This window comes from Oncorhynchus clarkii, chromosome 2 (assembly GCF_045791955.1).
Source record: "Oncorhynchus clarkii lewisi isolate Uvic-CL-2024 chromosome 2, UVic_Ocla_1.0, whole genome shotgun sequence".
In the NCBI taxonomy this organism is placed as follows: Eukaryota; Metazoa; Chordata; class Actinopteri; order Salmoniformes; family Salmonidae; genus Oncorhynchus; species Oncorhynchus clarkii.
In genome coordinates, this window is record NC_092148.1 from 27,754,925 (window position 1) to 27,782,548 (window position 27,624).

The 27,624-nt window shown below is 45.1% G+C and overlaps 1 protein-coding gene across 1 annotated transcript; it reads right to left on the reverse strand.

Annotated features, from left to right (window-relative positions):
* Window positions 1-23,430, reverse strand: LOC139380664 (von Willebrand factor D and EGF domain-containing protein-like). Its single transcript, XM_071123579.1, has 29 exons — window positions 23,296-23,430; window positions 21,938-22,003; window positions 20,963-21,195; window positions 20,430-20,519; window positions 20,094-20,244; window positions 19,655-19,872; window positions 18,802-18,875; window positions 18,384-18,657; window positions 17,837-18,039; window positions 16,620-17,488; window positions 16,270-16,406; window positions 14,546-14,710; window positions 14,102-14,206; window positions 13,121-13,235; window positions 12,331-12,593; window positions 11,718-11,937; window positions 11,265-11,399; window positions 10,849-11,112; window positions 10,157-10,588; window positions 3,314-3,409; window positions 3,055-3,150; window positions 2,712-2,807; window positions 2,464-2,559; window positions 2,256-2,351; window positions 1,988-2,083; window positions 1,697-1,792; window positions 1,379-1,474; window positions 1,161-1,258; window positions 1-1,061 (listed from the first exon to the last, which is right to left on the reverse strand). The coding sequence occupies exons 1-29, from the start codon at window positions 23,312-23,314 to the stop codon at window positions 1,047-1,049; spliced, it is 4,914 nt and encodes a 1,637-aa protein (XP_070979680.1). The 5' UTR covers window positions 23,315-23,430; the 3' UTR covers window positions 1-1,046.
* Between the last annotated feature and the right edge of the window lie 4,194 nt (window positions 23,431-27,624).

Sequence of the window (27,624 nt, forward strand, 5' to 3'; positions counted from 1 at the left end):
TTACTTAAAACAAATTACACTAACTTTTTTATTTTGTTTCCATATGCGTGGTTTACAACGCGGTGTAAATGTTAAAATAACAAATGTTTTGACCTTTGTACAGTATAATGTACAAAATTGATCAAGTATATCTGAATTGATACTTACAACAGATCTCGTCAACAGTTACAAAACAATTGCAGACAAGTGGCCCTAAAAATCAAACAAGCTAATAACATTTCCAAGGGCAGGTGTGATGTATAAAGAAGAATAGTGTTATTTCTCAATACATATTAAGTACTGTATGAAACAGTGCACAACAGCTTAGGCAACAAAAAACAAACACTTTCTGTACCACAATAAACCCGAGCTGAAAACTTTGGCCAAATCAATAACAAGGAAAAACAAATCAAAAAGAAAAGTGGGTATTAATATCTTATAAAGACAGATTGTTCTTCAATAAACCATCAACTCATTTTTCATCGGATCCTCTTCTCTTACTCCAACATAATACTGTGTGCAGTAACACTTTTTTTATAAAATCCTTGGATACGGACTATAAAACACATTTGTATGCATTAAAATACACGACTTAATGTCTCTGTTAGATTACATAGTTTGGCTGCGTTTACATAGGCAGCACATTTCTGATCTTTTGCCCAATTATTGTTAAAAGAGCTGATCTGATTGGTCAAAAGACCTATTAGTGGAAAAAGATCAGACTTGGGCTGCCTGTGTAAATGTAGCTTTTGAGACAACACGATTGGCATAAACATTTCTGAATGGATATGCAGTGTTTAAGACAGTATTATGCATTGTTTATGAATATGTTATGCATTTCTTATGCAAGGGCTTTACATCAATGTGCTACCTTGAGCATTGAGGTAGTAACAAAACAGGGACAATTAGATACGTGCAATATATCCGCCCCCTCTGTTAATGTTCAAAGATACACACACACACACACACATACAGGCACACACACTTCATGATCACACACTGCCTAATAAGGACTCTCCACTTGCGCTGTGTATTTTGTAAAACTTCAGCATCTTCAGTCATTTCCCTTATGCAAGAGCGGCCTACAAAAGAGCAGAGATTTTACAGTACATAATCTCCCAACAATAAAAAAAAAAAAAAAAAACTGTTAATAAACACCCAAACTGTGGCCCAAAACTCACCTTTAACCCACAGGTGACGCCAGTGTACCCGTTGCGGCAGTAGCAGAAGTTGGGCAGGACACACCTTCCCCCGTTGAGGCATCTCTGCTTACAGATGGCTGTCCGTCAGGCAGAAGGAGGAAATAGTATAGAACTCAATATAAGTACAGGATAAAAGTATATAGCTATGTATTGAAACTTGGCAACAATATATCATATTGAATGTGAGAAGGACTCACCGGACTGACACTGTAGGCCTTCCCATCCTGTGGGACAGTGGCAGGTGTTGGGTCCCACACACTCACCACTGTTCTTACACTTCTGCAGGCACACAGCTAAATATATATATACACACACACACACACACACACACACACACACACACACACACACACACACACACACACACACACACACACACACACACACACACACACACACACACACACACACACACACACACACACACACACACAGAGTTGCTTAGCATTGTAAAGGCATCTTTACATGGTGACAGGTTCAGGTTAACAGTGGTTGTACATTCTGTTGTCACTCACGAATGTTACACCTCTTCCCCCTCCACCCAGAGGCACAGGAGCAGGAGTTGGGCCCCACACACTTCCCCTTGTTCATGCACATGGGGTCGCACACACCTGAAAGACACAATGCAACATGCATTTTTGGCTCAACTAACATAACTGCATGTACATACTAGCTTGCTACAGGGTTATTGCAATTAGGTCCTTTCACATGTATTTACGTTGGTATAGGGCCTATAACCATTTAATACCACATGGATAGACAGTGATGTGGGGTGTTTGGTCATGTTGGGTGGCAGTGGCTCTTACTCTTCTGACACCGCTTCCCTGTGTAGCCCCCGGGGCAGGAGCACATGTTGTTCCTCATACACTGACCTCCATTCTTACAGGGAGGGCTGCAGACAGCTGGAGGGCAAGGCACACAGTGACACAGCTACAGTTATACCTCACTAAACCACAGTACCACCATGCAATAGACTTCTGTGCAAATTGATGGATCAATCACTAATAGGGGAACAGTAGAATGTGTCATAATCAATTGAGGTTATTGATTGTCAGTGTGACATTCTATTCTTACCAATCTGACATTGGGAGCCATAGAAGCCACCGGGACAGGCGCAGATGTTGGGTTTGATACAAGTCCCACCGTTCAAACACACTGGATTGCAGACAGCTGGAGGTGAAGACAATGGAATATTTAGCCCATAGCTAAACATACTGTTGTCGAAAGAGATATATTCGTCATGGGCTTCTAAGTAGAAACATGTGGTGTTGATTGGAGTTACCTGAGTTACATGTTGGTCCGTACCAGCCAGACTTGCACTTACACACATCGGGAGAAATACACTCCCCTCCATTTTCACAGTGCCTGTTGCACACCACTGAACAGAGACACACATAGACACAGTTACACACGACAACTCCTAACCCCTATACACACATTCCATTTTTTTAGGAAGCAGACTGGTTTAGATAATTGTAGGGAAACATGATATATGCCAGAAAGGGTCAAATGGATTGAATTCTCTCTCACTGATTTCACATCTTGGTCCCACGTAACCGTAATGACAGGTGCAGAGATTCCTGACCAGACAGGTTCCTCCATGCTGGCAAGATGGCTCACAGTTAGCTACAAACACAGCAACCAAGGGGTGTACAGAGCATCCAGTAAGAAAAGGATAATATATACAATATTTAACATGGAGAACATATAGCCTGTACCCAGATCTGTTTGTGCAATCTTACCAACTCATATTACGTCATTGTCAAGCCACACAATGAGTGACAATGAGTTGGCAAGTTAGCACAAACAGATTTGGGGCCAGGATATAGAGTACATAGTTCGAGTTCAAATATGTGTGGGATGATATGTTTACCTTCCTCACATGTTGGTCCGCTGTAGCCCACGGGACAGACACACTCATCTGGGCTGACACACTTCCCCTGGTTCTTGCAGTCCGGTCGGCAGACAGCTGAGAAGGTAGAAGGTTAATAGAATTTACAACTTCTATGTGTAACTGAAAACAACTTATTCTGATTTACATACATTTTTGCAGAAGTTACTTTGTAACTCTCATAAAGAGCAATAAGAATAGAAACTCAGCTGTCTAGTCCAACCCTGACTGTTGTTCCCACCTATGTGGCAGTTATATCCGATATAACCTTCTTTACAAGTGCAGGTATTGGGTAGAGAGCACTCCATATTCCTTCCACATGGATACCGGCACACAGCTGGAAAACACCACAAACAGTTTCATGGGAACCTACAGTATACAGTGGCTTGCGAAAGTATTCACCCCCCTTGGCATTTTCCTATTTTGTTGCCTTACAACCTGGAGTTAAAATAGATTTGGGGGGGGGGTTGTATCATTTGATTTACACGACATGCCTACCACTTTGAAGATGTAAAATATATTTTATTGTGAAACAAACAAGAAATAAGACAAGAAAACTGAAAACTTGAGCGTCCATAACTATTCACCCCCCCCAAAGTCAATACTTTGTAGAGCCACCTTTGGCAGCAATTACAGCTGCAAGTCTCTTGGGGTATGTCTCTATAAGCTTGGCACATCTAGCCACTGGGATTTTTGCCAAATTCTTCAAGGCAAAACTGCTCCAGCTCCTTCAAGTTGGATTTGTTCCGCTGGTGTACAGAAATCTTTAAGTCATCCCACAGATTCTCAATTGGATTGAGGTCTGGGCTTTGACTAGGCCATTCCAAGACACTTAAATGTTTCCCCTTAAACCACTCGAGTGTTGCTTTAGCAGTATGCTTAGGGTCATTGTCCTGCTGGAAGGTGAACCTCCGTCCCAGTCTCAAATCTCTGGAAGACTGAAACAGGTTTCCCTCAAGAATTTTCCTGTATTTAGCGCCATCCATCATTCCTTCAATTCTGACCAAAATGTTACTCTCTACTCTACTCTCTCTACTTCCGGCGCCGACAGAGATGGCCGCCTCGCTTCGCGTTCCTAGGAAACTATGCAGTTTTTTGTTTTTTTACGTGTTATTTCTTACATTAGTACCCCAGGTCATCTTAGGTTTCATTACATACAGTCGAGAAGAACTACTGAATATAAGATCAGCGTCAACTCACCATCAGTACGACCAAGAATATGTTTTTAGCGACGCGGACCCTGTGTTCTGCCTTACAAACAGGACAACGGAGTGGATCCTATGCAGCGACCCAAAAAAACGACTCCGAAAGAGAGGGAAACGAGGCGGTCTTCTGGTCAGACTCCGGAGACGGGCACACCGCGCACCACTCCCTAGCATTCTTCTTGCCAATGTCCAGTCTCTTGACAACAAGGTTGATGAAATCCGAGCAAGGGTAGCATTCCAGAGGGACATCAGAGACTGTAACGTCCTTTGCTTCACTGAAACATGGCTCACTGGAGAGACTCTATCCGAAGCGGTGCAGCCAACGGGTTTCTCCACGCATCGCGCTGACAGAAACAAACATCTTTCTGGTAAGAAGAGGGGCGGGGGCGTATGCCTCATGACCAACGTGACATGGTGTGATGAAAGAAACATACAGGAACTCAAATCCTTCTGTTCACCTGATTTAGAATTCCTCACAATCAAATGTAGACCGCATTATCTACCAAGAGAATTCTCTTCGATTATAATCACAGCCGTATATATCCCCCCCCAAGCAGACACATCGATGGCTCTGAACGAACTTTATTTAACTCTCTGCAAACTGGAAACGATTTATCCGGAGGCTGCATTCATTGTAGCTGGGGATTTTAACAAGGCTAATCTGAAAACAAGACTCCCCAAATTTTATCAGCATATCGATTGCGCAACCAGGGGTGGAAAGACCTTGGATCATTGTTACTCTAACTTCCGCGACGCATATAAGGCCCTGCCCCGCCCTCCTTTCGGAAAAGCTGACCACGACTCCATTTTGTTGATCCCTGCCTACAGACAGAAACTAAAACAAGAGGCTCCCACGCTGAGGTCTGTCCAACGCTGGTCCGACCAAGCTGACTCCACACTCCAAGACTGCTTCCATCACGTGGACTGGGAGATGTTTCGTAATGCGTCAGATAACAACATTGACGAATACGCTGATTCGGTGTGCGAGTTCATTAGAACGTGCGTTGAAGATGTCGTTCCCATAGCAACGATTAAAACATTCCCTAACCAGAAACCGTGGATTGATGGCAGCATTCGTGTGAAACTGAAAGCGCGAACCACTGCTTTTAATCAGGGCAAGGTGTCTGGTAACATGACCGAATACAAACAGTGCAGCTATTCCCTCCGCAAGGCTATCAAACAAGCTAAGCGCCAGTACAGAGACAAAGTAGAATCTCAATTCAACGGCTCAGACACAAGAGGCATGTGGCAGGGTCTACAGTCAATCACGGACTACAGGAAGAAATCCAGCCCAGTCACGGACCAGGATGTCTTGCTCCCAGGCAGACTAAATAACTTTTTTGCCTGCTTTGAGGACAATACAGTGCCACTGACACGGCCTGCAACAAAAACATGCGGTCTCTCCTTCACTGCAGCCGAGGTGAGTAAGACATTTAAACGTGTTAACCCTCGCAAGGCTGCAGGCCCAGACGGCATCCCCAGCCGCGCCCTCAGAGCATGCGCAGACCAGCTGGCCGGTGTGTTTACGGACATATTCAATCAATCCCTATACCAGTCTGCTGTTCCCACATGCTTCAAGAGGGCCACCATTGTTCCTGTTCCCAAGAAAGCTAAGGTAACTGAGCTAAACGACTACCGCCCCGTAGCACTCACATCCGTCATCATGAAGTGCTTTGAGAGACTAGTCAAGGACCATATCACCTCCACCCTACCTGACACCCTAGACCCACTCCAATTTGCTTACCGCCCAAATAGGTCCACAGACGATGCAATCTCAACCACACTGCACACTGCCCTAACCCATCTGGACAAGAGGAATACCTATGTGAGAATGCTGTTCATCGACTACAGCTCGGCATTCAACACCATAGTACCCTCCAAGTTCGTCATCAAGCTCGAGACCCTGGGTCTCGACCCCGCCCTGTGCAACTGGGTACTGGACTTCCTGACGGGCCGCCCCCAGGTGGTGAGGGTAGGCAACAACATCTCCTCCCCGCTGATCCTCAACACTGGGGCCCACAAGGGTGCGTTCTGAGCCCTCTCCTGTACTCCCTGTTCACCCACGACTGCGTGGCCACGCACGCCTCCAACTCAATCATCAAGTTTGCGGACGACACAACAGTGGTAGGCTTGATTACCAACAACGACGAGGCGGCCTACAGGGAGGAGGTGAGGGCCCTCGGAGTGTGGTGTCAGGAAAATAACCTCACACTCAACGTCAACAAAACTAAGGAGATGATTGTGGACTTCAGGAAACAGCAGAGGGAACACCCCCCTATCCACATCGATGGAACAGTAGTGGAGAGGGTAGCAAGTTTTAAGTTCCTCGGCATACACATCACAGACAAACTGAATTGGTCCACTCACACAGACAGCATCGTGAAGAACCTCAGGAGGCTGAAGAAATTTGGCTTGTCACCAAAAGCACTCACAAACTTCTACAGATGCACAATCGAGAGCATCCTGGCGGGCTGTATCACCGCCTGGTATGGCAACTGCACCGCCCTCAACCGTAAGGCTCTCCAGAGGGTAGTGAGGTCTGCACAACGCATCACCGGGGGCAAACTACCTGCCCTCCAGGACACCTACACCACCCGATGTCACAGGAAGGCCATTAAGATCATCAAGGACATCAACCACCCGAGCCACTGCCTGTTCACCCCGCTATCATCCAGAAGGCGAGGTCAGTACAGGTGCATCAAAGCTGGGACCGAGAGACTGAAAAACAGCTTCTATCTCAAGGCCATCAGACTGTTAAACAGCCACCACTAACACTGAGTGGCTGCTGCCAACACACTGACACTGACTCAACTCCAGCCACTTTAATAATGGGAATTGATGGGAAATGATGTAAATATATCACTAGCCACTTTAAACAATGCTACCTTATATAATGTTACTTACCCTACATTATTCATCTCATATGCATACGTATATACTGTACTCTATATCATCGACTGTATCCTTATGTAATACATGTATCACTAGCCACTTTAAACTATGCCACTTTGTTTACATACTCATCTCATTTGTACATACTGTACTCGATACCATCTACTGTATCTTGCCTATGCTGCTCTGTACCATCACTCATTCATATATCCTTATGTACATATTCTTTATCCCCTTACACTGTGTACAAGACAGTAGTTTTGGAATTGTTAGTTAGATTACTTGTTATTACTGCATTGTCGGAACTAGAAGCACAAGCATTTCGCTACACTCGCATTAACATCTGCTAACCATGTGTATGTGACAAATAAAATTTGATTTGATTTGATTTGATGTTAGTCTCATCTGAACAGATTACCTTTTTCCATATGTTTGGAGAGTCTACCACATGCCTTTTGGTGAACACCAATCGTGTTTTCTTATTTTTTTCTTTAAGCAATGTTTTTTTTCTGGCCACTCTTCCATAAAGCCCAGCACTGTGGAGTGTACGGCAGATAAGCCAATCTCCGCTGTGGAGGTTTGCAGCTTCTTCGGGGTTATCTTTGGTCTCTTTGTTGCCTCTCTGATTAATGCCCTCCTTGCCTGGTCTGTGAGTTTTGGTGGGCGGCCCTCTATTGGCAGGTTTGTTGTGGTGCCATATTCTTTACATTTTTGAATAATGGATTTAATGGTGTTCCGTGGAATGTTCAAAGTTTCTGATATTTTTTTTATAACTCAACCCTGATCTGTACTTCTCCTCAACTTTGTCCCTGACGTGTTTGGAGAGCTCCTTGGTCTTGGTGCCGCTTGCTTGGTGGTGCCCCTTGCTTAGTGGTGTTGCAGACTCTGGGGCCGTTCAGAACAGGTTTACACAGTTGAAGTCGGATGTTTACATACACTTAGGTTGGAGTCATTAAAACTCGTTTTTCAACCACTCCACACATTTCTTGTTAACAAACTTTAGTTTTGGCAAGTCGGTTAGGACATCTACTTTGTGCATGACACAAGTAATTTGTCCAACAATTGTTTACAGACAGATTATTTCACATAATTCACTGCATCACAATTCCAGTGGGTCAGAAGTTTACATACACTAAGTTGACTGTGCCTTTAAACAGCTTGGAAAATTCCTGAAAATTATGCCATGGCTTTAGAAGCTTCTGATAGGCTAATTGACATAATTTGAGTCAATTGGAGGTGTACCTGTGGATGTATTTCAAGGCCTACCTTCAAACTCAGTGCCTCTTTGCTTGACATCATGGGAAAATCAAAAGAAATCAGCAAAGACCTCAGAAAACAATTTGTAGACCTCCACAAGTCTGGTTCATCCTTGGGAGCAATTTCCAAACGCTTGAAGGTACCACGTTCATCTGTACAAACAATAGTACACAAGTATAAACACCATGGGACCATGCAGCTGTCATACCGCTCAGGAAGGAGACACGTTCTGTCTCCTAGAGACAAACGTACTTTGGTGCGAAAAGTGCAAATCAAACTCAGAACAACAGCAAAGGACCTTGTGAAGATGCTGGAAGAAACAGGTACAAAAGTATATATATCCACAGTAAAACGAGTCCTATATCGACATAACCTGAATCGGCCGCTCAGCAAGGAAGAAGCCACTGCTCCAAAACCGCCATAAAAAAGCCAGACTACGGTTTGCAACTGCACATGGGGACAAAGATTGTACTTTTTGGAGAAACGTCCACCGGTCTGATGAAACAAAATAGAACTGTTTGGCCATAATGACCATTGTAATGTTTGTAGGAAAAAGGTGGAGGCTTGCAAGCTGAAGAACACCATCCCAACCATGAAGCACGGGGGTGGCAGCATCATGTTGTGGGGGTGCTTTGCTGCAGGAGGGACTGGTGCACTTCACAAAATAGATGGAATCATGAGGTAGGAAAATTATGTGGATATATTGAAGCAACATCTCAAGACATCAGTCAGGAAGTTAAAGCTTGGTCACAAATGGGTCTTCCAAATGGACAATGACCACAAGAAAACTTCCAATGTTGTGGCAAAATGGCTTAAGGACAACAAAGTCAAGGTATTGGAGTGGTCATCACAAAGCCCTGACATCAATCCTATAGAACATTTGTGGAGAGAACTTAAAAAGCGTGTGCGAGCATGGAGGCCTACAAACCTGACTCATTTACACCAGCTCTGTCAGGAGGAATGGGCCAAAATTCACCCAACTTATTGTGGGAAGCTTGTGGAAGGCTACCCAAAACGTTTGACCCAAGTTAAACAATTTAGAGGCAATGCAACAAAATACTAATTGACTGCATGTATACTTCTGACCCACTCGGAATGTGACGAAATAAATAAAAGCTGAAATAAATCATTCTCTTTACTATTATTCTGACATTTCACGTTCTTAAAATACAGTGGTGATCCTAACTGACCTAAGACAGGTTTTTTTTAAACTTGGATTAAATGTCAGGAATAGTGAAAAACTGACTTTAAATGTGTTTGGCTTAGGTGTATGTAAACTTCCGACATCAACTGTATATACTGAGATCATGTGACATATCATGTGACACTTAGATTACACACACGTGGACTTTATTTAACTAATTATGTGACCTCTGAAGGTAATTGGTTGCACCAGACCTTATTTAGGGGCTTCATAGCAAAGGGGGTGAATACATATGCACGCACCACTTTTCCGTTTGACATTTTGTATAATTTTTTGAAACATGTTATTTTCTTCATTTCACTTCACCAATTTTGACTATTTTGTGTATGTCCACTACATGAAATCCAAATAAAAATCAATTTAAGTTACAGGTTGTAATGCAACAAAATAGGAAAATCGCCAAGGAGGATGAATACTTTTGCAAGGCACTGTACTTCCATGTAAGGATTTGAATGTTAAAAAGATATGAAAAAAGAACAAAGACCATATGAATGAAAAACAGACAACAAGAGTGCTAACCGCTAACCTTTGCAGGTGACCCCATCTCCAGTGTAACCATACGGGCAGCGGCCACACTTGAAGGAGCCTGAGACATTGGGCTCGCAGGGCACACCGGAGAAGCAGGGAGAGTCTGCACAGGTCACTATGGGAGACAATGACCCCCACCTCACCCTGTGGCTGAGGTCAGGAGTCAGTTCCACCTTGCTGCTCTGACCTCGGTTGTGATTGGTGGGGGTGGAGACTCTGGTGATAGTTTGGTCCTGGGGGCTAATAGATGTCTTTCTGTCCACGGAGAAGACTCTCTTGCTACCCAATGAGGGCCCCTCAGTTTTTCTCCTGTTCTGGGAGAAGGAGGTGGAGGAAGAAGAGGAGGAGGTGGTGCCAGTGATTTCCCTACTGGAGTCTTCCGTCACTTGAGGACGTCCATCTTCTCTGTTGGTGGTAACTGGCCTCTGTCCTGTAAAACACTGGAAGTTAGAAATTAAATGGGATTTGTATAAGAGCTATTATAACTCAATCACCTATATCAACTAACCCTGAAGACTTAGCTAAATAATACTGGCATAACAGTTAGCTTTACTAGGAGCCAGCTATGATCCAGCTATAAAACTATGAAAAAAGCCCATATAAGACCAGATATTTAATAACTTTATAATAAACACCCAAACACACGAACCCCGTGAATCATCAGCTAAGTGATCAGGTGACCCTTCTCACCTGTTGTGGTGCTTCTACTACAGGTGTGTCCGTTGCCATGGAGCCCAGGTGGACAGGGTCTACAGATGTACCCTACGGACACGTGTGTGCTCTCAAAGCACTGCACCCCTGGGTAGCATGGTTGTCTGGAGCAGGGGGCCTGGTTTGATGGTTTAACCGTGCCAGAACCCTGGTGACCTCCTGTGGGTACAGCGGGTACAGGCACGGTCACTCTATGAATAGGCTTATAGTCATCTCCCTTACCACTGGACGGCTCCGATTTAACTACAGAAGAAGAGGAGGTAGAATATAATTATTCACAGTCAATATAAATATATTGATAAAATAATGAGGGGTGGGGGTGAGAGGATAGGGGTACAGAAAGAGAGAGATACAGAGGGAGGGAGAGAAACAGAGACAGGGAGAGGGGGACCCACTGCAACTCTTCCCGTCCCCAGTGTAACCCTCTGGACAGAAGCCACAGGTGAATGAGCCTAGTGTGTTTTTGCAGCCCACCCCAGGGAAGCATGGCTCTGCGGCACATTCATCCACATCCTCTCTACAGGTATGACCTGGAACACAAAAACAGCATGAATGAAAACTCAGCCTTCCACACACACAGATTGTAATCTACTAACAAAACATCAAAATCTAAATTCACTGAACCAGATAAGGAAATCTGGCAATGCTTGTATCCAAACACTAAAAGAGTGGTCATAAGGAGTAAGGTTCATAGGATGTCAAAGCACAGCTTCCTAACTGAATGATTCAGAGTAAGTTCTCAGAGTCATAAAAGCATCCGAGACCCACAAATGAGCTGCAGTATTAGCATGTACAGCATGTACAATGTACAGTGTGTGTTGTAATTCTATTTCTGTCATGTACAGTACCGGTCATTCCGGGGGGACAGATGCAGGAGAAAGAGTTGGGTCCGTCTATACACTTGACCAGACGACAGGGGTTGGGTTTACAGTCGTCTATGTCCTCCTCACACCTGTCCCCTGTGAAGCCAGCGGGACAGACACATAGGTACTCCCCGCTGCCAGAGGGGAGGTTGATGTTTGTAACACAGGAAGCTCCGTTCAGACAGCCACAGGGCCGCAGAGAGATCTGGACACACACAAATACACGCACGCACACAAAGGAGCGGGAAGTGTTAGTAGAGCTTGAGTTTAATTCACAAATACTTTGAAATGGACATATAAGCATGAGGAAGAATGATTGACAATCCGTGAGTAATTACTGCATTTTAGTTTTGAATGTCTTGCTAACAGACATACCAAAGCAACAGACGCAGAAAGACTAGTGCAGCGGCAGGCTGGACAATAAGGATTGTACATCTAGAGCTCCCTCTCGCGGTAGACAGAAAAGCTGACAATCAAGAGAAATCTCTAGGAATCCCCATTCACAGAGTTAACAGAATCAAGTCAAGGAATTCACATCCCAAGTTTCTTATTTTGGGAACATCCTTATTCTACAGTGTTCTCATCTTTTGAAACCTACCTGTACAGAGGCAAGCGTCTCAGCACTACAATCGTCTTTGATAGTGAACTGAATCGTCTGCGTGGAGGAGGCGGCAGCAGTGTCAGTAGCCTTCCAGATGAGCAGGCCAGTGGGGGAGAGGGAGATGTCACTGGGGCCTGACTCCAGAGTGAACAGCACCACAGAGCCTTCTGGGTCCTGAGCCTGCAGCTGGTACACAAAGTTCTCTCCCTGGAACGTCTGCAGACGCCCCTGTGCTGACTGAAACACTGGTGGCTCATTCTCTTCCAGGCGCAGAATAGTCATATTTAGTAATAACGTTATCCATTATCTGAGGTACAAAATATACAATCATTTCCCCTTTATTTCAACTTGTTTATGGATATGTTTATCTATCTTTGTAAATGGTTATATTCCTAATTTGAACCAGTTGTATTAATTTATATAATTTACTCTGATTGATCTGGAGTGATTTGGCCTCATTTTGTATAAACACTCAAATCAAAACACAGCACAAAGAACACATTGAGTCAACCACAATTACAGTACCCAGAGGACTGATGTTACTATAATGAGTCTGACCCCAATAACACCTTGTTGTCTATAGCATGACCAACACTGAGCTGTAGACATATTGCAGAGACCATGCAGCCATATGTGTTCTCTGTGACTGTGTGCTGTCGTCAGTAGTGGGTGGCAGCAAATACCTTTCAGTTTGCGTGGTATGAATGTGTATAGAGATGCTGTTGTATAATGTAAACAGCAGTTGTAGAGTAAAAGTACATTATAGGTAAGAGGACATTGTACTTACTCTCAGCGATGGACCATGTGTATTTGGAGGAGTCTGGTCGGCATATCAGGCATGGGCTGCTGGGATTGAGGTCTCCTTCTCCATAACACACACTGTCAATGTTGCATGTTTTCTCCTGGGGATTGATACACAGTAACAAAATTGGCATTTATCCGTTTGCCTTTTAGAAAACATAAAAACATCTGTTCTTGCCATTGAAATAGGAACCAGGAACACTTTTCGGGCCAACAAGAGAACAAGGGCTGGCAATGTCTTACTGCATATACAAGCAAGTGAACCTTGACAATCACACTGTACATGTGGACTGGGCTAAAACACCTAATTGTTTCCTGTGTTAAGAGATGCCAGAGAGGTAATCAATCAGAGCATTGGCCACTTTTCATTTGGGTGATAAATGTTCTGTTTGAGTTCTTCAGAAGAAACTGGTTGGCACGCATAACAAGGAGGAGTGGTGCTCATATAGCACATGGGGATGTGTGAAACATACTTGTCAGCATGAAGCGTCTCCACTTGCGCCACATAGCTAGCTTTTTGTGTGGCGCCGACTGGTAAGACGCTTTGGGTGGAGGAGTACGTTTCACACATCCCCATGTGCTACACTCACAGTTCGTTTTAAGAGGGTCATGAGAGGGCCCATGTGCTGTTTTTTCCTGGTGGGAAAGGGGCCTGAAATTTGAGCTAGCCTGAACATCTGTGGAATGTCCCACAACATAATGTACAGTATCTGTTGAATGTTAGTGCCTAAAAAAGAACACAAACTACGAAAAGCGGATTCATACATCGTCAGGCTGAGAACATGTTCTCAATCAACTTGAAAAACACAATGAACAAGGACATGAAAAAAAGGGGGAAAAGTTACCTTGTTACAATTATTGAATCATTTAAAGTCAGATTCTAATCATTAAACAACACATTCTGATCATGCTACCAGAAACGTTGATACCATTAAAACCCTGAGAAAAAAAAACAAGAGAAACCCACCCTGGAGGTACAGAGAACGTCAGCGTTGAGCGTGCAGATCTGACAGGCTCCATCGAACAGGGTCAGGATCTTGGCGTTGCTGTAGCCGTAGCCGTCGTTGGACACCTGCCAAGACAACGTTAATGACTTATTATCAGTGACTACTGGTAATACACATTTACAGAAGCTCCTACTATAAGTAAGGGTATCATCGTGAAAACATCAGGTTGCACCATCTTGAAAACATCTGGTAGGTGTGCAAACAAACCATATTACAACACTAGGCCAGAACCCTGCCCTGCTGCAAACAGTACTCTTGTTTAGGGCTCTCTTACCCAGCTGTATTTTATGAGGGATTTGCCCATTGGTGGGTTGGGACCTTTTGGGTAACAGCTTAAGACTGGCTCCTGGTTAGAAACGGTAAAAACTTTACTGCGATGTGCTGCATAGTGTTGTTCCACTGACTTTGATCTGCCAGCGTGCGAGGGGTCTGTCGGTGGCCGTATCCAGGTCCAGGCCTGCAGTGGCTTGTCTGTACTCCAGGGGGAGCTGACACTCCAGACCTGACACATCCAGGAAGGTAGCCAGGGTAAACTGAGGTTCGTCCAGGGTCCACTCACCATCTACAAACTGGACGCACGCAGACAGAGGCAGGTCGGGACACTCGGCTCAGAAGTACTGTGCTACAGAAGTTAATATCACAAATATGGAGGTGTGTGTGTGTGTGTGTACAGTGGGGCAAAAAATAATTTAGTCAGCCACCAATTGTGCAAGTTCTCCCACTTAAAAATACGAGAGAGGCCTGTAATTTTCATCATAGGTACACTTCAACTATGAAAGACAAAATGAGAAAAGAAATCCAGAAAATCACATGGTAGGATTTTAAATAAATGTATTTGCAAATTATGGTGGAAAATAAGTATTTGGTCAATAACAAAAGTTTATCTCAATACTTTGTTATATACTCTTTGTTGGCAATGACAGAGGTCAAACGTTTTCTGTAAGTCTTCACAAGGTTTTCACACACTGTTGCTGGTATTTTGGCCCATTCCTCCATGCAGATCTCCTCTAGAGCAGTGATGCTTTGGGGCTGTTTCTGGGCAACACGGACTTTCAACTCCCTCCAAAGATTTTCTATGGGGTCGAGATCTGGAGACTGGATAGGCCACTCCAGGACCTTGAAATGCTTCTTAGGAAGCCACTCCTTCGTTGCCCGGGCGGTGTGTTTGGGATCATTGTCATGCTGAAAGACCCAGCCACGTTTCATCTTCAATGCCCTTGCTGATGGAAGGAGGTTTTCACTCAAAATCTCACGATACATGGCCCCATTCATTCTTTCCTTTACACAGATCAGTCGTCCTGGTCCCTTTGCAGAAAAACAGCCCCAAAGCATGATGTTTCCACCCCCATGCTTCACAGTAGGTATGGTGTTATTTGGATGCAACTCAGCATTCTTTGTCCTCCAAACACGACGAGTTGAGATTTTACCAAAACGTTATATTTTTAGTTTCATCTGACCATATGACATTCTCCCAATCTTCTTCTGGATCATCCAAATGCTCTCTAGCAAACTTCAGACGGGCCTGGACATGTACTGGCTTAAGCAGGTGGACACGTCTGGCACTGCAGGATTTGAGTCCCTGGCGGCGTAGTGTGTTATCAGTGGTCTTGTATGTCTTCCATTTCCTAATAATTGCTCCCACAGTTGATTTCGTCAAACCAAGCTGCTTACCTATTGCAGATTCAGTCTTCCCAGCCTGGTGAAGGTCTACAATTTTGTTTCTGGTGTCCTTTGACAGCTCTTTGGTCTTGGCCATAGTGGAGTTTGGACTGTGACTGTTTGAGGTTGTGGACAGGTGTCTTTTATACTGATAACAAGTTCAAACAGGTGCCATTAATACAGGTAACGAGTGGAGGACAGAGGAGCCTCTTAAATAAGAAGTTACAGGTCTGTGAGAGCCAGAAATCTTGCTTGTTTGTAGGTGACCAAATACTTATTTTCCACCATAATTTGCAAATAAATTCATAAAAAATCCTACAATGTGATTTTCTGGATTTGTTGAAGTGTACCTATGATGAAAATTACAGGCCTCTCTCATCCTTTTAAGTGGGAGAACTTGCACAATTGGTGGCTGACTAAATACTTTTTTGCCCCACTGTATATGTGCGTGTTTCTGTGTGTGAGGTACCTTTTCCTTCAAAAATTCACACTTGAGTTCATAGGAGTCTTTGAAGCCTTGTCCAAAGACCTGTACAGTGGAGCAGTCACTCTGTCTGACATCACACAGTCCCTCGTTCTCCAGCTCTGTGATCTCTAGAGTCTGGTCTTCACCATCCCAAACGACACCAGAAACAGACAGAAATGAGAAGCAAAAAAAATGTCAGCAGTTTTTAAAAAAATAATTTCACTAGGATTAGTAAATCACTGTGATATGTCTTTGATGAACTATGAGCCAAACCCTGGTCTAGTGTTGGCAATATGTATGATTGACTTAGAGTATAGATGTGTATTACAGATCTAATCCTCCCCTCTTCTTACCAGAGATAATGCTGCAGTCATAGGACCCGAACCCGGGGAAGCACACACACCCCAACTTGGAGCACTGCCCATTCCCATTACATAGATTAGGACACTTGAGGAAGGACAGCATGTCCTGGTGCTCTTCCTCTCTCCCCCTCTCCTCCACTAGCCTCCTCTCACACTCGTTCTCAAGCAGAGGCAGAGTGGCGCCCACCCAGGCCTGGTCGTCCTTTAGCTGGAGGTCGCTGACACACATAGCCACCGCCTGGCTCACTATGGCCGGGCCTAAGAGCCGACCGCAGCCCAGGGCCATGCTGGAGTTAGCCACCGCCCGCTGGCACTGCACCCTGGCCTGGAGCTGTGTTAGCCCAGACAGGGTGGGCCAGGCGGGGGGAGGGGAGGACTCGGGTCGGGCCGTCAGCTCGTGGTCCTCTGGGAAGAAGTAGGTGAAGCCCTCCAGGTCGGACTGGCTCAGGCTCTGGTAGGGCGTGTCGGGGAGGAACTGGTAGGACTGGCGCCTTCCACGACTCCTCTGGTTGTTGGCTCCATGGCTGGAGCCTGTTAGGGTAGAGCCTCTCTCTACAGGCTGGGCGGCGGTGTCCTCGGCCCGGCTGTGCTCTTTGGAGTTTCCTGAGGGGTGGTCGTGGTGGCCTTTGAACAGCTCTACTGAGTTGATATATTCGGCAGTGACATCCAGAGTGGGGATGATACTGTGGAGTCTCACGTTGCCATGGTGAGAACAGGTGGAGTCGGAGCCAGGGATGGGCTGAGACCTGGTTCGCGGGGACGTGGGGTGGGACTCCTCTTCACAGTTACAGTACCTGCGAGGGTTTGGGGTGCTCTGATAGGACGGAACGGTGTCAAACAAGCTGCCACCAGGAGGGAGTCTGCCAGAAGAGAAATACATCCTTATCAGTTAGGATCTCGACGGAAACACATTCAACAAATAATGACGTAACACAACCACAGCTGAAAGAGCTCATGTAAAATGTTCAAAATGATTCATATCCATCGTTTAAAAGAACAGTCTCAGGTCCAGACTTGGTTGGGACAAAACCAAAACCACTCCCGCTTTGCAGATCTAAAGAAACTGTATAGGCATAGAAATTACAATGAAAGCTGCAGTGCAATCACTGATAGGCTGGTTAGAACCATCACCACATATCTTCTTCAGATCTGCAAAGTCCATAGCGTTAGGGGCTAGAGGTTGATTTGAGACTTGGCATCAGACTAACTTCCATTCAGAGATGAAGGCTGCTACGTCTTCGTTGTCTAGCGCTGCGCCCCCTGCTGTGTGGAGGTCATTGTGGGTCTGTCCGTCATACGTCCCACACAGGCCCTGGGTTTGGCTCCAGTCTGAGCTGGGGGCCCTCAGGGTCAGACTCATGCCCCAGTCAGACACATCGGCACGCACAAATGCCCCAGACGAGAAGGTAATCTACAGCACAGACAGAAAGGGGATTAGATCCTATTGTATTGTACTGTTGTATTTCATTTGATTTTGCTCTATTCTATTACAACTAAACAATTTTCTGATTTCCAGTGCTTCGCTATATCACCACATCTGTATCATATCATAATTACCATAAACAATTGAATATCGACTTTGCACTGTCAGTTTACACTGCCTTTCTCAACACCCTATTGGCTAATGACTACTACCTGTGGGCGTGGGCTTCAACTCTGTGACCTTTTCTTTTTCCTGCCACCACCAACTCATCGGAAGACAACTTGAATTGAATTGAATTTTTTACGTTAGACTTTATTTATTTATTCACTCACTGTGACTTTGCGTCCTTGGTAAGACTCAGTGATGCGGATGCCACTCTTGCCCACGTCCCTGTTCTTCACCGACAGGTGCGGCCTGTTGTCCCCCAGCTCTCCATTGCACATGTCGAAGGCTATGACGTCACCGCCGTGTCTCGCCACAAAGCCGCACGTGCACGAGGCGCCGTGGACAACGCTCCCGCACTCCCACTGGCGCACATGAACCTCGAACGGCTGCCTCGTGCTCTTGTACAACACAAACGTCCCGATCTGATAGTTGTCATACTGCCTGAAAGGAAATACATGAAATACAATACACTACAGTATCAGTTACAGTAATGTGTATCCTTGTGATTGTTGTCATATTTGCAGGCTAACATTGCCTTGACTGACTCTATCATTTATGCTGACTATAAAGGAGTGACTGAAGTACCTGCCATCAAACGTGATGATGTGAGGATCAGTGAAAGAGTAGCAGTATGCAGAGGGAACATCCGTCACTGTGATCTGAAAACACAGAGAAAATATCACATATCAGATATAATTTATTTCATTTTCACATTCAGCTATCTAGATGAGAAAATATACAGTGCATGCTTATATGAGTGTGTTGGCAACTTACAGTTTGTGTATGGGCACTGTGGCAGTGAGCAAATGTACACTATACAGTGTATATAGCATCATAGCATATTCTGCATTGAGTGAGTTAAGTGTAACAACCTAGACTGGTCCCAGATCTGTGAACAACCTAGACTGGTCCCAGATCTGTGAACAACCTAGACTGGTCCCAGATCTGTTAACAACCTAGACTGGTCCCAGATCTGTTAATATGGTTCCGGTGTCACGCCTACTCCTTCTTCCTCCCTCCGGTGCTCGACTTCGTTGGTCTACAAACCTCCGGTCCTGGCTTCATTATTACGCACACCTGGTTGTCATTCCCTCCTTGATTACTCCCCCTTTATTTAGCCCTCAGTTGTCTTCAGACACTAGGTGTTATTGTTTTCTCCAATGTTCAGCCTCATGTTTGTTCATCTGTATCGGTTCTTTATTAAACTCACCTTCTGCACCTGTTTCCTGACTCCCGGCGTATATGTTACATCCAGATCTGTTAACAACATAGACTGGTCCCAGATCTGTTTATGCTGTCTTGCAAAGTTTTATGGCAAACAGGGTGACAATGACCATAGGAGTTGGCAAGACAGCACAAACAGATCTGGGACCAGGCTAATAACAACCGTCCCTCTTCTCCCAACCCATCATAAGGGTATTTTTTCCAGTTCCAGTACCTGCACACTCTGTGGTGTGTAGCCGCTCCAGAGGAAGTTGGATGTGACGATGGGTTTGACAAAGATCTGTGTTGTCCTGTCCCCGTCCCTGAGGAAGTCTGTGACCGTGCTGAGGTGAACCAGGGCCTGGCTACACACCCCGTTACGACACCCCAGGCTCTGGGAGAGATCCACCCGGCACGACGTCAACACCACGTCTGGACCCAGCAGATCGTCTCCTACGGAGGAATAGATCATTTAATGGTTATTGTCATTGGCTTTGTTTTTGTCTATTTCGTAGGGATACCAACATGTCAATATGCGTTGTCACTGGAGAATCAAGACGCTATGGAAATCAAACGTATTGCCAAAATCAGTTATTAAGAATACTACATTTTGAAGAAAACAACTTTACTGTGGTGATACTGTGAGTATGCAGGATTACTTACGAAGCCTTTACCTTGATTGCTTGTACTCAGGTGTAAGGAGAGAGTACACTGCTCTGTGGTGGAGGAGGTGGCACCGTCAGGGCAGGGGACAGGGATGGTACTCTCCACAGTCAACTCATAGTCCTTCCCATCCTCAGACACAGTAGTCACCTCGGGTCTCAACTGCAGTGACAAATCACAAGAGAAATTCTGATTAACCAGTGACTATTTAAAACAAAAAGGAGACACACAAACCCAGACCCAGGGAGAGACAGACAGGCATGCACGCACAAACACACAACTTACACACTTCACACACACTCAAACACCAAATCCTTGAAATAGTGTTCTCTATCTCTTTGACTTACCCTGATCCCGGCGAAGAACTCTTCGCTCTCCGCTGGGGCTCCCTGGATGTCCGGCGAGTCCACAAAAAAACTGGAGCAACTGCAGTAAATCTGACAGAGAGGGAAGGACAGACACAGCCGTTCAGGAGGAAGAGAGAGGCTACGGTTCAGGATGTAGAAAAGCCTTTATAGTTGAAGCCAGGTAATATACATGATACCACAGGAAAACAAAACAAAATGTCTGACAAGAGTTTCATAAAAGGATGACACGACAATATACTGCATAACTTTGATGGCCGGTGGCAGTCTAGGTTTTCAACACGGCCAGCTCGATTGCTCTGTATCCTCACTTTTAAAAGGAATTCACTTCAGTTTTGAGAGAGAGTTCGGAAGCTAGCATTATTCTGGCCGTTTGACTGTTTTACAAGCGAAGTAGAAGCTACCCGTAACCACAAGTCTCGGATCAAATGACACCACCCCCGATCTTAGCCTTAACCATTAGAGAGGAAAAATATCTGAACCTGCGTCAGTGGTTAGGGGTAACTTCTACCCACCTTGTCCCCCAGTCGGAGGTTGATCCCGTCCAGCTCGATGAAGGCAACGGTTTGGACAGTAATCTCTTGTTTCAGTTCTTCTTTGATGCCTTGGGGGGAGAGGCGAGACCAGGCAACGACATAGCCTAGGGAGCTGTTCACGCTATGGCCCTCGAAGCTGCACTTCAGGTAGATGATGCTCCCAGAGAGCTCTGCTACTATCACAGGTACCGCTGGGGAAGGAGGATGTTTGGCTGGAAGAGATAATGGAGTTGTGTTCAGTAGGGTACACCGAAGCAAAAATGTTTAGCAACATATTTTATTGGACAAAATTAGACAAAATGTCTTATTGGACAAAATGGGCAGTTTCACCCAGTTTTCTTCCTACTGAACATGTAACTGGTATTTACATGGACATAGCAGGTAATAATGTATACATTATTTGGGTGATATGAAATTGGTTGTGTTATAATAGAAGCTTGGCTGAATGTTTTTGTCCTGTGACCCATTAAGTAATCAAAATCTATATTTCAGGCAAAGATCCAGTCATCAGCCACTGCTTTCCAGTGGGTCCCAACATTTTGGTCTATTTCTGTAACTCTAATCAGAGAAAGGGGCCAACCATAACAAACCAAAAGAGTAGGTACCTAAACGGTGGGAACCTTCTCCTATTTATAGTTTCCCTTCCAACTTGATAGCGTCTCTTGTGTGAATAAAAGTTCATTAAACCATCCACCTATGTCCCCAGCCCCCCTCCTCCTTCGCCCTAAAACCGCGAGGGAAAATTCACGACCTCGCCGAGAGATATCGTCATGGAGACGGGGCGAGGGAGGCAGGAAACACATGCTTAGCTCATTAAGAGGACCTGTGAGGGGCCTGTTGCTGCATTCCACACCGCATGGCAATTCTGACGTGGATTGTTGTGGTGTCTGACTTTAACAAGGGCATCCTATAGAGCCAGGCAACACAGGGTCAGGAGGCAGAGAGCTCACTCACCTTTACACACTCCATCAACCTCCACCTCGTCAGGACCACACACCACAGCCGCAGAGTCTGACATCTCTACATGGTGAATGAGAGCAGGACAATGAACAGACAATTAACAGTGGTGGTCTTAACAGTTAACACTACAGAGGTCTGAGTCACAAGCACATAAATAACAGTTTAATGAGTTACATGTGGTTAGTGCTAATTCTTTAGCGTTTTTACAGTTGTAAACAGTTGTCTTAACAGTTAACACTACAGAGGTCTGAGTCACAAGCACATAGATAACAGTTTAATGAGTTACATGTGGTTAGTGCTAATTCTTTAGCGTTTTTACAGTTGTCTCATGTCACCTTTACGCTATTACCACTATAAGAATTCCCTCTTAATAATAATAATAGTAAAATGAGTTATATCCTATTCTAGGAGCATGTACAGCATTTAGCTAACACTTTTAAAGAAACCTAAAGTCTCAGTCCCTCCTGTCTCACCCTCCAGTATTTATGCTGCAGTAGTTTATGTGTCGGGGGGCTAGGGTCAGTTTGTTATATCTGGAGTACTTCTCCTGTCCTATCCGGTGTCCTGTGTGGATTTAAGTATGCTCTCTCTAATTCTCTCTTTCTTTCTCTCTCTCGGAGGACCTGAGCCCTAGGACCATGCCTCAGGACTACTGGGCATGATGACTCCTTGCTGTCCCCAGTCCACCTGGCCGTACTGCTGCTCCAGTTTCAACTGTTCTGCCTGTGTTTATTATTATTTGACCATGCTGGTCATTTATGAACATCTTGGCCATGTTCTGTTAGAATCTCCACCCGGCACAGCCAGAAGAGGACTGGCCACCCAACATAGCCTGGTTCCTCTCTAGGTTTCTTCCTAGGTTTTGGCCTTTCTAGGGAGTATTTCCTAGCCACCGTGCTTCTACACCTGCATTGCTTGCTGTTTGGGGTTTTAGGCTGGGTTTCTGTACAGCACTTTGAGATATCAGCTGATGTACGAAGGGCTATATAAATAAATTTGATTTGATTAAAGTAATGTCATGTTTACATTGACACATACAGTAAGAGATCACAGCATAGAGCATTGGCAATACGCTATGAAAGTGATGCAGCACTACATCGGACTGTACTTTCGAGGTCAGCCCTAATCTTTTGAGTGGGCTTGACGATTATATCATCAAATTAATGAAAACACGTTCATTTATTAAATTATATTTGTGTTTGAATTGCCTTTTATGACAATGTGGCGCTGAAGACAATGGCACTACGTTTTTGCCCATTGAAGAAGAAAAAAACTATGCCACCTCACTTTCATAGCATATGGAGCTCCTCATTGCCTCCACCTAAACAGACTGTCGTAAACAGCTGCTGTACCCTGTGCACAGTAGCCCATGCAACCCTGGGTGGGCTGGAGCAGGTAGACGTAGAAGTCTCCACAGTTGCGCACGGTGACAGGAATGCGGAACAGGCAGCAGTCCTTACTGCTGCTGAGGACTGAGAACTGCCAGGTGGCACAGGCCGTCAGATGCGTCACCTCCAGGGGCCGGGGAAGGCTCTCGCCCTCCCCCAAAGACAGCCAGACTGGGGCCTGGGTCCCACAGTGGTTCACCTGGTGGACAGATAAAGACAATGGAGAACAGAATGCGATTACTTTAGCCTGGTTCCAGATCTGTTTGCGCTGTCTTGCAAACTTCTAGTCACTCAATGTGATAAAAAGTAAGACAGCACAAATATGTCTGGGACCAGGCTAGTTTATACTGGGTGGTAATAATACAACCACATGGGTAATGATTGGTAGGGCAACACTTTGCAGGCAACAACTGCAATATGACACATGACAATGCCCTGGGAAGAAGAGGAAGCTGACACCTCTGATGGATCCTTCAGTCTGCAGCACAGCGGGCAGCCCAGGGAAAATGAGGAACATCTTTCTCTCTCTCCCTCTCTTGCTGTCTAACCATGTCTCTCTCTAATGCTGTCTCTCTCTATCTCTCTAACCTTGTCTCTTTCTCTCTCTAACTCTGTCTCCCCGTCTCTCTCCTGTCTCTTGTGTCTCTCTCGTCTCTCTTGTGTCTCTCGTCTCTCTCCTGTCTCTCTTGTCTCTCTCCCGTCTCTCGCTCTCTTTGGTCCTGTGCTTAATGCTGATACCATCCCAGGGTCCTCAGAACAAAGAGCCTATGTTCACTTCAAAGGGCAAGACTAGCACTCATGTTACCATTGCAATGATTTGGCTACTCACTGAAAAGTACTCACGTGCAAGAAAAGCTGCTTAAGAAAATATTTACTAAATAAACTAAAGTAAAAAGTAACACAATAAAATAACAACAATGAGGCTATATACAGGGGGTACCGTTACCGAGTTAATGTGCGGGGTTACAGGTTAGTTAAGGTAATTTTTACATGTAGGTAGAGTTATTAAAGGAACTAAGCATGAACAATAAACAATGAGTAGCAGCAGTGTAAAAACAAGGGGGGAGGGGGGGCATTTGATTAATTGTTCAGCAGTCTTATGGCTTGGGGGTAAAAGCTGTTAAGGAGCCTTTTGTACCTAGATTTGGCACTATGGTACCGCTTGCCGTGCGGTAGCAGAGAGAACAGTCTATGACTTGGGTGAATTTTCTTTGACAATTTTTGGGCCTTCCTCTGACACTGCCTAGTTTATAGGTCCTGGATGTCAGGAAGCTTGACCCCAGTGATGTACTGGGCGGTAGTCACTGCCCTCAGTAGCGCCTTACAGTCGGATGCCGAGCAGTTGCCATACAAGGCGGTGATGCAAACGGTCAGGATGCTCTCGATGGTGCAGCTGTATAACTTTTTTAGGATCTGGGACCCATGCCAAATCTTTTCGGTCTCCTGAGGGGGAAAAGTTGTTATCATGCCTTCTTCATGACTGTCTTGGTGTGTTTGGACCATGATAGTTTGTTGGTGATGTGGACACTAAGGAACTTGAAACTCTCAACCTGCTCCACTACAGCCCCGTCGATGTGAATAGGGGCGAGTTCGGCCCTCCTTTTCCTGTTGTCGACGATCAGCTCCTTTGTCTTGCTCAAGGTTGTTGTCCTGGCACCACACTGCCAGACCTCTGACCTCCTCCCTATAGGCTATCTCATCGTTGACGGTGATCTACCACTGTTGTGTCGTCAGTAAATTTAATGATGGTGTTGGAGTTGTGCTTGGCCACGCAGTCGTGGGTGAACAGGGAGTACAGGAGGGAACTAAGCACGCACCCCTGAGGGGCCCCAGTGTTGAGGATCAGCGTGGCAGATGTGTTGTTGCTTACTGTTAGCACATGGGGTGGCCCGTCAGGTAGTCCAGGATCCAATTTCAGAAGGAGGTGTTTAGTCCCAGGGTACTTAGCTTAGTGATGGGCATTGTGGGCACTATGGTGTTGAACGCTGAACTGTAGTCAATGAATCGCATTCTCACATAGCTGTTCCTTTTGTCCAGGTGGAAAAGGGCAGTGTAGAGTGCGATTAAGATTGCGTCATCTGTGGGTCTGTTGGGCCCGTATGCGAATTGGAGTGGGTCTAGGGTTTCCGGGATGATGCACTTCATGGCAACAGACATGAGAGCTACGGGGTGGTAGTCATTTAGGCAGGGTACCTTCACTTTACTGGGCACAGGGACTATGTGGTCTGCTTGAAACATGTAGGTATTACAGTCTCGGTCAGGGAAAGGTTAAAAATGTCAGTGAAGACACTTGCCAGTTGGTCCGCACATGCTCTGAGTACATGTCCTGGTAATCCGTCTGTCCCTGCGGCCTGGTGAATGTTGACCTGTTTAAAGGTCTTGCTCACATCGGCTATGGAGAGCGTGATCACACAGTAGTCCAGAACAGCTGGTGCTCTTGTGCATGCTTCAGTGTTGCTTACCTCGAAGTGAGCATAAAAGGCATTTAGCTCGTCTGGTAGGCTCGCGTCACTGGGCAGGTCGGGTTTCCCTTTGTAGTCCGTAATAGTTTGCAAGCCCTGCCACATCCGACGAGGGCATAGTGGGATTAGTGTCCCGCTCCTTGAAAGCGGCAGCTCTAGCCTTTAGCTCAGTGTTGATGTTGCCTGTAATCCATGGCTTCTGTTTGGGATATGTGCAGTTGAAGTCGAAAGTTTACATACCCCTTAGCCAAATTCACTTAAACTCAGTATTTCACAATTCCTGACATTTAATCTTAGTAAAAATTCTGTCTTAGGTCAGTTAGGATCACCAATTTATTTTAAGAATGTGAAATGTCAGAGTAATAGTAGAGAGAATTATTTATTTCAGCTTTTATTTATTTCATCACATTCCCAGTGGGTCAGATGTTTACATACACTCAATTAGTATTTGGTAGCATTACCTTTAAATTGTCAAATGTTTTTTCCACAATAAGTTGGGTGAATTTTGGTCCATTCCTCCTGATAGAGCTGGTGTAACTGAGTCAGGTTTGTAGGCCTCCTTGCTCGCACACGCCTTTTCAGTTCTGCCCACAAATGTTCTATGGGATTGGGGTCAGGGCTGTGTGATGGCCACTCCAATACCTTGACTTTGTTGCCCTTAACCATTTTGCCACATCTTTGGAAGTATGTTTGGGGTCATTGTCCATATGGAAGACCCAAGCTTATGACCAAGCTTTAACTTCCTGACTGATGTCTTGAGATGTTGCTTCAATATATCCACATACTTTTCCTCCCTCATGATGCCATTTATTTTGTGAAGTTCACCAGTCCCTCCTGCAGCAAAGCACCCCCACAACATGATGCTGCCACCTACGTGCTTCATGGTTGGGATGGTCATAATGGCCAAACAGTTCTATTTTTGTTTCATCAGAACAGAGGACATTTCTCCAAAAAGTATGATCTTTGTCCCCATGTGCAGTTGCAAACTGTAGTCTGTTTTCTTTATGGCGGTTTTGGAGCAGTGGCTTCTTTCTTGCTGAGCGACCTTTCAGGTTATGTCGATATAGGACTCGTTTTACTGTGGATATAGATGCTTTTGTACCTGTTGCCTCCAGCATCTTCACATTGTCCTTTGCTGTTGTTCTGGGATTGATTTGCACTTTTCACACCAAAGTACGTTTGTCTCTAGGAGGCAGAATGCAACTCTCTCTCACTCTTCCTGAGTGGTATGACAGCAGTGTGGTCCCATGATGTTTATACATGTATACTATTATTTGTACAGATGAATGTGGTACCTTCAGGCATTTGGAAATTGCTCCCAAGGATGAACCAGACTTGTGGAGGTCTACAATTTTTCTTGGCTGGTTTCTTTTGATTTTTCCATGACGTCAAGCAAAGAGGCACTGATATGTAAACTTCAGAATTCAACTGTACAGTACGTACGGTCACTGTGGGGATGAAGTCGTCAATGCACTTATTGATGAAGCAGGTGACTGAGGTGGTATACTCAATGCCATTGGATGAATCCCGTAACATATTCTAGTCTGTGCTAGCAAAACAGTCCTGTAGCGTAGCATCCGCGTCATCTGACCACTTTAGTTTTTACTTGTAAGCAGGAATCAGGAGATAGAATTATGGTCAGATTTGCCAAATGGAGGGCGAGGAAGAGCTTTGTATGCCTCTCTGTGTGTGGAGTAAAGGTGGTCTAGAGTTTTTTCCATCTGGAAGCACATGTGACATGCTGGTAGAAATGAGGTAAAATGGATTTAAGTTTGCCTGCATTAAAGTCTCTGGCCACTAGGAGCGCCGCTTCTGGATGAATATTTTCTTG

Coding starts and splice junctions, on each gene's coding strand:
- LOC139380664 (XM_071123579.1), bottom strand. Junction 14,711..16,269: donor GTGAATTTTTGAAGGAAAAG/GTACCTCACACA, acceptor GCGTGCGTCCAG/TTTGTAGATGGTGAGTGGAC. Junction 3,410..10,156: donor AGATGGGGTCACCTGCAAAG/GTTAGCGGTTAG, acceptor GGTGTTTTCCAG/CTGTGTGCCGGTATCCATGT.